Below are 11750 nucleotides of genomic sequence, written 5' to 3'. Positions count from 1 at the left end.
AATTTCTCATGGGAATCAGGTGTCCAAGTGAGAGGTGTCTTAGAGCTTTTGTTTGACACTAAGAAGTTACCTCACCTTTCTGGAGCTCAGTTTTCTCTTCAATGAAACAAGGAGGGTATACTAGATAACACCTTCAGCATTCACACCCTAAAATGCTGATCTCTTGCTGCATGTGAAGAAGAAGCAGGTCAGTTCCTACTTCCTAGAGCTTTCAAGCTAGAAGTTGTCCGGTAGAGCGTGACGCAGATAAAGTGGTAACAAGGGATGAGGGCTAGAGCTCCAGGAAACCTCAACCTTTACCTAAGAAACATAAACAGGTGCCTACTGTGTACGGTATGTTTTAAACAGATAATATAATTTAATTCTCATGGTAAGCTTGTGAAGTCGATAGTATTGTCTCTATTTAAAAAAATGAAGTTGAAACTTAAGTCATACCAAGTGACTTGCCCAAAGACAGCCCAGCTAGTAGGGGATGCTGGCAGGAGTCTGACTCCAAAACCCATGGTGCATTTCACAGCTCACGGCGCATTTCACAACCCGCGCCTCCTTTAGGATGAGTTTGTCATTCCATTCTCGCTGCGAGCCTACGTGGGAGTTACCATCTCCCCATTTTACTGAGGAGGAAAGTGACAGGCTGGTAAAGTCACCTGCCAAATAAGGGGCCTGGTTTCGACTGGGCGGGAGAAGTGCCTACAGGCGCTTGCACCTGGGCGCGGAGGCCGCAGCCCAGCTGCTCCTCCCGGCCTTGCCTCCCCGCGGAGCTCCCACCTTTGCAGGTCCTAGCCCCGCGCACCGCCCGCTCGAAACTACACTTCCCGGCAGGACGCGGGAGCGCGCACGCGCACCGGGGCCTCCGCCATGGCGACCGTGCTGTCCAGGGCGCTCAAGCTCCCGGGTAAGGCGTCGCAGCCTCGCGACCACCCCGCCCCTGCAGGGCCTGAGGAGACTGGGAGGCAAGGCTCTGGGGGCGAAGCCGGTGGGGGCCTGGCCCTAACCCGGGTGGAGCTGCAGGCGCACGGAGGGAGCGGGTGCAGTCTTTGCAGGCTGGGGTCCGTGCACCACCAGGGGGCGAGAGATGCGCCCGGTGGGTCGGGGGTCGCCGGCGCGGGGCGAGCCTGGGAAACTCCAAAGGAGGGATAACCGGAAGCTTGCGGGGCAGGTGGCGGGGAGCGGGCTGGTGCCGCTGCGGCGGCGAATGTCAGAGCTCGTGTCGCCGCCGTCTCAAGGGGAGGGCTGGTGAGGGGAGCATCCTTTCCCTGGCGCCGCGGTTGATGTACCGCTGGGTCTCCAGCTCCTCTCTTGGGTTGGACCTGGGCGGAGGGAGGGGGCAGCAGGACGACGTGTGACCTTCTGGAGTAGCCTCTTCATTTAATGACAGCATTGACGCAGCCGTGAGGTAGGTGGCACAGGTATTTTTCGTCCTAGTTTACGAAAGAGGAAAACGAGAGGCATTTGGCTAATTGACTTGTCCAAGGTCGCGCAAGCAGTATTGAAAAACCTGGAATTGAATGCCTGGGTCTTTTAACGCTAGATCCTAGGCTTTTGATTCCTCTTGGTCAGCCTCTGGTTGTCGAAGCTAAATATTTATGAGGGAAATGATTTGGCACCTGCAAATTGCAGGTAATGTATGGAATATTGTTTAAAGACGCGCTGGTGGTGATGACAGCCTCCAGAGCTAATTCAATACTTTAGGGAGCAGCTCCAAGTTTTTTTCACCCCCTCTTAAACCTCCAGAATGGGACTGTGCTGCTAGAAAACTGCTATTTTAGTAAGAGTATATTTATTCTGCCCAAATAAATTTTAAACATTAAGGCTTTAAAAAATTTATGGTTCTACCTAAAATTTTAACATTAAGCTATAAACATTTGCTTGCTGATAACTTAAGGTGTTAGAAAAGCAGTTGCTCTCACTGGCATCTTTAAAAGGGCTAGTTTAGATGTCTCCTGGATATCCAGCATAAGACTGCGGGAGGATCGCAGGGTGCTTGTTCTTAAGGAGCTTCTAGTATGCTACATTGAGCCATGGATAACTGGGTTAGATATGATTTGATATAAATATGCATCTCTGTCCCCAGACTTTATGACCCAAGACATTTCTTTTCACATAGGCTCATTAGAACATTGGAAGAAATGTTGATAATATCTTAGAATGTGTGTGTAACATTTGAATAAAATGGGGCACCTGTCCCTTTACTTGCAAGATTAATTAACTTTGAAGAGAGTGGCCTTGTGTAGCTTTAGTGTAGGATGATATCCTCCCAAGGGGATAATGAGATATTAGACATATTTAGCTTTCTTTCTTTTTTTTTCTTTTAGGTTCTTTCCCCCTCCCCCAGCATAAGTAATTGTTATTCTCTGAGGATGGGAATGCAAGACAATCTTGCTTTTGAAACTTTTGAGCTCTTCTTCATTCTCACATCCTGAGGCTGTGGCATTATTACACCCTGGAGTATTCAGTTGTAGTAACTTGGTCAGTTGATAGGGTAGGAAAACACAGTCTGGTCCTTGGGCCTATGTTTAAACAGCAGCTTGCCTTGAGCAGTCAGGTATGTTTGCTACTTTTTTAGGCCCAAATGCAGTAGCCATATGTTCTTGTGATGTGAGGTTCTTTTTGGGGGGAGGGGGCAGTGTGTTTGTACTTTAGCTTGTCTCCCTCTTACCTTTTTTCTCTTCCACTCCAAACACAACTCTGAGCTTTTATATTAGAAGTTGCTTTCTTATAGCTCTTTTGGATACACTGTAATTGGGGCTGTGAGCTGCTGTCCTGTTTGGGTTACTATGTCATGTTACCTTAGTTATTTTCCTATTTTTAAAAAATGGGATAGAAGTGACATATATTAGTTTTATATGTGCAGTGTAGTGATTTGATATTTGTATATATTGCAAAATGATCACCGCAATGACATCCTTCCTATTTTTATGTTTAAGGAAACAGGATAGAATGGTGACTAAGAGCATGAAATGGGTGGGTTCAAATCCAGCCTTTACCAGATTAGTTACTTAATCTCTTTAAGCTTTAGTTTCTTCATGTGTAATAATATTATTATGGAATATTCACTACATGCCACACTCTACTACATATTGACCTTACAGAGTAATTTGGCATAGTAAAAGAGATGGATGTACTTTAGAGGTTTATTAACCTTCGACACATAATAGTTATTCAATAGGTGTTAGCTGTTATTATTAACACCATGATAATTTATGAATGTGACAACCTGAAGGAAGGCCTGATATAATAGTGAGCTAGTGACAGAGTCATCAACCTCATGAAGAAAGACAGTCGCTGGGAATGTGTTTCACAGTCTTAAGCCCTTCCACTAAGTTCAAGATGGAAAGATGTTTGGCTCACATGCATAGAATGAGGTTAATTAATAACAAGGACAATGTGACATTCATAAAGCAGCTTGTGGGACAGCTTATCTCTTAAGTATATTTTTTTTAGTCCATTTAAAGTTTGAAGGTCAAACACCGAAGGGAACATCAGAGCATAATGTTATTGTAATGGTTTGTTTTAATGTGTGTAATTTAGGATGACTATGTGCCCTGGATAAACTAATCCATGATGTGAATTACTTACCTTTAGTTGTAGTTGTATAGTATAGTCCATGTATAGTACATGTCATAGAATAGTATATATTATAGTATATTTTCCTGAACACTTTTGAGCACGGTACAGTTGCATCTCTTTGCTATTTATGTTTTCCTCTATACCATTTTGGTATAGAGGATGTGTAACCAGCATCCTTAGTCTTCCTAAGAGGAAAAATGATAGCTGTAGAAAGCTCATTTATATTGCTGTATTGTGAAATCAGTGTGAAGACTTTGCAGTGATTGAAAATGTGGGTGGTAGCTGAAATCAGCAGAGAGTGCCGAAATGCCCTGAGCTTTGAAGCATGGTTTTGATATTTAGCTCCTCAGCCAGAGGAGTTGGCATACTTTATACATCCTTGTTGTCTTTTGGTGAAACAGAATGAGAAAAAATATTTACTTAGGAGTTCTCTAATCGAAACTGAAGTCTATAATAATTAAGCTGAGGTTTCTCTTTGTACTGTCTGGAAAAATATATACTATTAATAGTGTAAAAGTAAATATCTTAAGAATTTGGGTAAGAATCGATCCTCATCTTCTATGATCTTTAAAGAAAGGCTCAGGAGTGAGATAGCCTCTCAGTTCTTGCATGTTTGCCTTTATACTTCAAAAATGTGTCTGGGTCAGAGTTCTTGTACTTTGCACCCCATGTTTTTTCTGTGAGGATTTTTTTTTTTTTACATATTGCTTCATGATCTTTTAGTAATGTATATTATTGTGAGAAATCAGCCTGAAATTTGTTCCCATAATTAGTGACTTGATTCTTTTTCCCTTAACCTGGCTGCTTATATGATTCTTTGTCCTTGAAGTTTAGTGCCTTTACTAGGATACGTTTCAATATTGATTTTTCTGCATCAGTTTTTCTTGGGACTCAGTGTACCCTTTATTCTGTAGTTTTAGTTCTTGTTTTATTGCAGGAACTTTTTTTGTATATTTTTTAAATATTGTTTTTGTTTCCATTTTCTTGTCTGTTCTCTTCTTCAGTTATGCATGTATTGGATGACCTTTGTTTTCTATATCCATCCCTTTCTTCCAGTCCTATTAAAAGCCTTGCTCTTTTCCATGGCAGGCACATAGGTAGTTAGTACAGACTTCAAAACCAGCTCGCCTGAGTTTGAATCCCTGCACTATCACTTACTTACTTGCTATTTAAATATGAGCCCTTTATATAAATTTCCAAACTTCAGTGTCTTTATCTTTAAAATGAAGATAGTAATGCGTCTATCTCAAAGAGTTATTATGAAGATTTATGAGATAAGACAGTAAAAGGGCTTGGAAGAGTGCATAGTAAGTGTTCAAAACTGCCAGCTATTGTTATTCCCATTTTATTTTTCTTGATTTTCACCAGTCTATCCTTTATGTCTCTGGCTTTGTTTTCAGCCATGTCTGTTCTTTTTGCTGATCCCAATAAGGATATCTTTTCTAAAATTGTTTTATTATTTTCTTCCATTGTTTTCCTGAGTCTTGCTTATTTGTCATCTCTATTGAGTTGTCATTCCTTCTTAGAAATATTATATATATTTTCTTTAATGTCTTGAATTCCATGGGGAAATATCTGTTCGTTATTTCTCATATTTCATGGTATTGTTTGTCCAGTATTCATTTGTTCTTTAGCTGATTTGGTTTGCTATGTTTTGTTGTAACTTCTTTCTTGAATATTTGTAGAACTTTGTGGTATCTTACAGAATGACTGCTAGTGATGGCTCCTTTCTGATTGTTATTCATATTTAAATGAGTAGTTGTTTTATAACTAATTTCTGGCTGACATATGGGCACAGGCTGGGGCCAGAGGAGTGGGCTAGGGCAGTTGGAAGCTAGAATTTAATCCAGGCTTGTTAACTCAGCCTTTTTCCCGACTGCTCTTTCTTGGTGGATGTCGCTATCCTGACTCGCATGGATTTGCCAGTTTGTCACAGGGCTTTAGCATATGCTGACTTAGCATTTACTTCTCTTTGTTGTGTCAGTTATCAGTTTATTGCCCCTGAATTCCAAATTCACCTTTGCTACTTGATCTGTGAAAGTGGACCCGGACCCTTCAAATGCCAAGTTTGTTATTCCTTAGACCTTACCTCTCAATCCTTCAGTGCCTTTTAGAGTTCTTTTCCCAGCTCTATATTTATTCTCCCTTCATTGTTTAATAATTTTCTATATTAAACCTGTCCTCTGAATTACTATCTGGTTTTCGTCTCCCGATTCAACCCAGATAGTCAAAAGAAAAAAAAAAAAAATCCACCTCTCCTGAACTAATTGTGCCACAGCTACTTTTCTAACCTGCTCGCAGCCTGTTTCTTGTAAATTTCCAGAAGGCTGTGCTTTTTTTCCATCATTGTCTTATGTTGCTTTTGACCTGGTGGTGGTGAATGGGGCTCATTGGTGCTTCTGGGAGCCCAGGCGTTGTCTTTCCAAGCAAGAGATGACTGTTCTGGCAGTATACCTGTGGGATAGGGGAGGTAGTCTAATTTATTGGTTAGGACTGTGGATTCTAATTAAACTGCCTGAGTTTGCATCCTGGCTCTTCTTGATAGTTCTGTGATCTTAGGCAACTTTCCTCTTTGTATTTTAGTTTTCTTGTTGATAAAATGGGGATAATGAGAATACCTCCCAGGATCGGTGTGAGGATTAAATGAGTTAATATATATAAGTGCTTGGACCAGTGCCTGGAATAGTAGGCACTCAGTACATATCGTCGTCATCATCATCATTATTGTTGTCCTCATTAATAATTCTGTGAACTCTGCTTGTTGCTGGAGACCCGAGCTATATGTGCCTATTCTTAATGTGCTTCCTCAATTGGATACCAAGTTCACTGCATTTGGCAACAGTTGTTTGTAAATTGTAGTTTGAGAATGTAGCTGTCCTATTACTATTATTATTTTTTTGAATCTCCCTAGCTCTGGTTTTAGGGAAGAGACTGATGGGAATTCCTTTGCCATCATTAACTGGAAACATATAATCTTTTTAAAGGGACCAAACAGCTTTGTTTTTCAAAGGATGCTTGTACATTTTTATAAACTAATGAAAAATTTTACAGGTTTTTGTAGCATACACAACCAGGTTTTCTTCCTGCTTGTGATAGTATATGCTATCATAAAAATGCATTTCTTTAAACTGTTTTGTTAACCAATATTTTAGTAATTATTTCACTTTGACAAAGATACTGTTTTAAGGTCTGTTTGCTGCAAGGTGACAGCTGACTAGCAGAACTGAATTTTGTTGTGTCGATGCTAAATTTTTCACTTGATGCTGAACATTGTATAATTATGGAATAGCTTGAGTGTGTATAGAAAATGCTTGGGAGTTTTAGTTGAATAAGTTAGTTGTATGATATGACTGCCAAGAAAGCTGACAAGATCTTAGGTTTCAGTAACTGAATTATAGGGTACTCTCTGAACTAGGAGGGACTTGCTTCTGTTCTTCCCTGCCTTGGTCAGACTGCACCCTTGCAATTGTATCCAGTTCTGGGAATGTACTTTAAAAAGCATAGACTTATTACACTGTGTCCAGAGGAGGATGTCAAGAACATGTGAAACAGTGCTTCTTCCAGCAGTGGTTTGGAATAGGTAGAGATCTGTAACCTGGGAATGAGAAGATGGTGAGGGAAGGTGAGAAATGTAATGCCAACAATAATTATAGAAACTAGGACTTACTGAGTGTGACTGTTAACCTGACATTAAGAACCATGCATATATCTTATTTAATACTCATAACAAATTCTATGACATTGGAATAATAATTATCCCATTTCATAAATAGGGAAATTGAGGCTTCTAAAGTTTAGAAATTTAATTGAGGTCACACAGTTAATAAGTGACAGCTAAGATTTGACTTTATGTTTGTCTTATTATAAAGACTTGAGCTCTTATATAGTGTTTTATGTTTCTTAGGATTATTACCTTCAAGTATTTGAAGGACTTGCACATGGAAGAGGGTCCTAGAAATTAAAACTAGAACAGATAGTTGGTAAATGCCCAGAGTAGATTCTTGAATCAGTGTGAGGAACCGCATTCAGATTGGAGGGCAATAAATTCCCTAATACTGCTTATGTTGAGATGTGTGCTAAGTGGCTGTTCGGTGGGATTTTGTAAGGAGTTGCATGTTTGGATTGGGGTAAAGATAGATTATGTAATTCTTAGAATCTCTTCCAGGCCTGGGGTTTGGGGTTGCTGTGTATGTTTTCCTCTTTGTCAGTTGCCTCCTTTTTTTTTTTTTTTGTTATCTAAAAATTTTTAAATTGTGGTAAAGTACACATAACAAAGTTTAACATCTTAACCTTTTTTAAGTGTATAGTTCAGTATTGTTAAGTATATTCACATTGCCGTGCAACCAATTTCCAGAACATTTTCATCTTGCAACTCAATACCCATTAAACAATAAGCTCCCCATTTACCCCTACCCCGAGGCCTTGGAGAGCACCATTCTACTTTATGTTCCTATGAATTTAACGACATATAAGTGGAATCATACAATATTTGTATTTTTGTGACTGGCCCATTTCACTTAGCATAATGTGCTCAAGATTTATCTGTGTCATAGCATGTGTCAAAATTTCTTTACTTTTTAAGACTGAATAATATTCCATTTTTGTGTATAGCACATTTTTTTAATCTCGTCAGGTATACTCTTTTAGTTAAAAAAATCACTTAAAAAGTTTTATAGTTAATGTTACAACAACCTAGGTTCTGTTTGCAAATTATTATAACTGAAGTTACCTGGGATAGTTAGGGAATGAAATACCCTAGTTAATAAAATGATTTGGTTCATAGAGTAGATATATAAATTTTATGAGATTAACTGGAACCTATAGTGACACTATGGCATATCCTGGAAGTACTAGTTTGAATCAAATTCCTAATAATTTGTTTATTTTCTTATAATTTATGCCTTTTAAAATAAAATACAGAATTTATTGGAAAAAATGTATAGCTCTGAAAGTGAAAATACATATAAATTTCTAGTTAGTAGAATGTCAGATTACTCAGTATCTTCTGTGTGTTTTTTGCAAAATACTTAATGTTACAAAATTATTCTGTGGCATGTTCATTTTTTAGTCAAACATTTAGTGACTTTCTATGTACCAAACACTAAACTTTACATTAAAGCATTTACTTCCCATATTGGTCTTTGTAGTGTTTTATTGCTTCATTTCATGTCTGGAGCAAACTGAGACATATTATATGAAGTGACATTACCAAGATCACAGTGATCAGAAGCAGAGATTAGTATCAAGAATTTTTTTCCTTCAAATTAGACTTTTGTATTTCTTCTTAACAAAAGATTTAACCATAGCATTTACATTAGTTACAGCTTACCAGGTAATTTCTAAACACAGAAAAATTTTCTTGGTTTTTACTTGATTATAGCATGAAATAAAGGCATAAAATCTTCAGGTCATTGGCAGAGAAGGCCAAGACGTGTCTTGGGAGGAAGTGCGCTTAAGACCTCCTGTAGTTACCACCTCTTTGCAACCCCAAATAAACATAGGGTCTAAGTAAAAACAGGTGCTTGTTGTGTAAACCAGCTTCAAGACATGTCTTTTACTTCTGTGTTCCCGCTTGATCCAGCTCATCCCAGAATATGTGCTCAGAATAGCATTTTTAGAGATTAAACACTGTTTACTGAAACATGTACTGACAGGTCATCAGAATCCCAGGAAGGTTCTCAGAAATGAATTTTCAGTAAAACATCTCCAGATGATATTTAGCATTCAACTTTCTAAATTGTTTTGTAGAAACAGTTGGGAAGCCACAAATAGACTATGAGAAGCTGGGTACAGAGAACAGTTGTTCTAAAGGTTTAGGGACATCCCAAGAAAGAATGGAACATCACAGATCTCAGAAAACCAAAGGAAATATGCATATTAGACATATGCAAATTTGATATAAGAGCCATGGTCTTTTTCATTAGTGAGATTCAAACAAATTAAGAGGGTTTTTTTTTTTTAACTAAGAAAGTATTTGAAATTCACTACTTTATCTGTTCCTTTTCCAATATTGTAAACTCATGAAAACAATAATTCTAGAACATTGTGATTCCTCTGCCCCCCATTCCTCCCTTTGCTGGCATATTTTATAGAGAGCCACCAAGGTCCAAGCTTGTAAACCTAGATTTGTTTTGTTCTCCTAGGTGTTTATAGTTGCCATGTATTTGGTGAGGGTTTCTCTTTCCTCATTCTCCATGACGCTCTGGCTTTCTGTCTTTTCAGGGAAGAAGAGCCCAGACCTAGGGGAGTATGACCCCCTCACACAGGCTGACAGTGACGAGAGCGAAGATGATCTTGTGCTTGACTTGCAGCAGAAGAATGGAGGGGTCAAAAATGGGAAGAGTCCTCTGGGAGAAGCGCCAGAGCCTGACTCAGATGCCGAGGTTGCGGGGGCTGCAAAGCCACATCTTTCAGAGGTCACCTCAGAGGGTTACCCCTCGGAACCCCTCGGAGGCCTGGAGCAGAAGGCCACCTCTTCCATTGTGTCGTATGTGCGCACATCTGTCTTTCTGCTAACTTTGCTGATCTCAATGATCCTGGTGCTTGTATGTGCTTTCCTGATCCCCTGTCCCCCCAGAGATCTGCACAGCACTTGGAGCCGCCACTTGGGCCCCCAAGGAGGTGAGTTGTAGGATTTTCAGCCCTAATTCTGTAAAACTTATGATTACATGGAAAATTCCTCCAAGTCTTTAAAAATAAATGTCTGTCATATAGCATTTCACCCCCTGCATCTGGAGGTGCCTTTAAGAGGTTAAGATTTTAAATGAAACGAAAAGGTGGATTGATACAGCTCTAAAAACTTGAGAAGAGCACTGCTTTGTTGTGTTTCTGTTGGCATTGGTCTTAATTAGACACAGATAGGACAGAGCTCTGGTTTTCTGGGTTTTTGCTATGCAGCTGATACTGTATCAGGGGAGAGCAAAGCTGTAGGAAGGGCTATTTACAGAGAAAAGTAAGGCTCAAGGCCTGGCCAGACAGAGGCCAGCTCTCTCGTAGGACCCTTAATTATAGAAGCCTGACCTAATTTGAATTTTAAAAGAATTTCTTTTCAAGTAAAAGAGAAAATGGTAAAGACGGTGCGGCCCGAGTAATTCTAGCAATTTCGTCTCATTTTGGAGCAGGCTTCCTTAAAATAGCTTGCTCTGGGTCAAGAATGGGGATTACATCTAAATTGTCTATCAGTGCTTGAGTGGTTCTGTTTCTTATAAACTGCAGTAGGCTGAAGGGGTTCAAAAAACTCTACCCCAAAATATGTCACTTTGGCGTATTGATTATTTTTTAATTAAAGGTACTTGGACAGCAGCAAATGCAAGAAGGCCACTGACCTTCAGTTCTTGAAATCAGGAGATGAAACTCCCATATGAAAGGTGTTCTCTCTATACCAAGAGGAAAGAAACATTCTTATCACCAGAGACAGGCTGTTGAGGCTGAGGGAAGTCTGTACAAACATACCTTGTTAAAATACTTCTTATCTTCCTGTAGTCTCCTCATATGTTTTAATTACTTTTCCACAGTTGCCACTCTTTGTTCGACCTAGGATATAAGAGCTAGGGCCTAGCCATTTCATTTTTCTCTGGGGACTCCTAGTACATGCACAGTTTCATTAAATAAAATTTGGATGCTTTTCTCTCGTTATTCTATGGCAGTCCCAGCTAGAAACCCCTGAGTAGAGGAATAGTTTTCTCTCCTCTGCAATGTTCCATACCCTTTTGTCATCTCGATCCGGAAATACTTTATTTCTAAAATTCTCTGATCCTAGTTAGAGTAGCTTCTGATGAGTTCTGTGTTCTCACCTTTCTCTTTTAAAGTGAAACTGAGCGGAAGTGACTTGAGTTATGTTTCTCCCACATAGACTATCTCTTCCTCTCTTCCTTGCTTTTTTGATTTTTCTGAGTGAGCTCTCGTAATATTTATATGCAGTGTAAAGACTAGTAACAAACTGAGTGTATCCACCACCCAGTTTAAGAAATAAGACATCATAAAGACCTCTGAAATGTCCCATGTATCCCTCCTGACCACGTTCCTCTCCCACCAAAGGGTTTCACTATTGAGTTGATCTCTTTACAGTTTTACCATATATGTGTCCCTAAACTATATAGTGTCTAATAATGCTTGTGGGTTTTTTTTTTTTAAATTTTATTTAAATGGAATCATATAGCCTTCTGTGACTGGCTTTTTTG

The 11750-nt window shown here is 39.4% G+C and overlaps 1 protein-coding gene across 2 annotated transcripts in view; it reads left to right on the top strand.

The window, feature by feature from the left end:
* Positions 1-562: 562 nt before the first annotated feature.
* Positions 563-11750, top strand: part of FAM234B (family with sequence similarity 234 member B) — a 36758-nt gene continuing 25570 nt past the window's right edge. Inside the window, exons 1-2 of one of the 2 annotated variants that reach the window (XM_011375990.2) lie at positions 563-895; positions 9793-10191. In XM_011375990.2, the coding sequence (XP_011374292.1) occupies positions 859-895; positions 9793-10191 (436 nt within the window). In that variant the 5' untranslated portion in view covers positions 563-858. Of the gene's footprint in view, positions 896-1243; positions 1397-9792; positions 10192-11750 lie in introns of those variants that run through there. The other variant, XM_023520868.1, reaches the window with a different exon arrangement.

This window comes from Pteropus vampyrus, unplaced genomic scaffold (genome assembly GCF_000151845.1).
Source record: "Pteropus vampyrus isolate Shadow unplaced genomic scaffold, Pvam_2.0 Scaffold283, whole genome shotgun sequence".
Classification (NCBI taxonomy): domain Eukaryota; kingdom Metazoa; phylum Chordata; class Mammalia; order Chiroptera; family Pteropodidae; genus Pteropus; species Pteropus vampyrus.
This window is presented reverse-complemented; position numbering and strand designations above follow the sequence as displayed.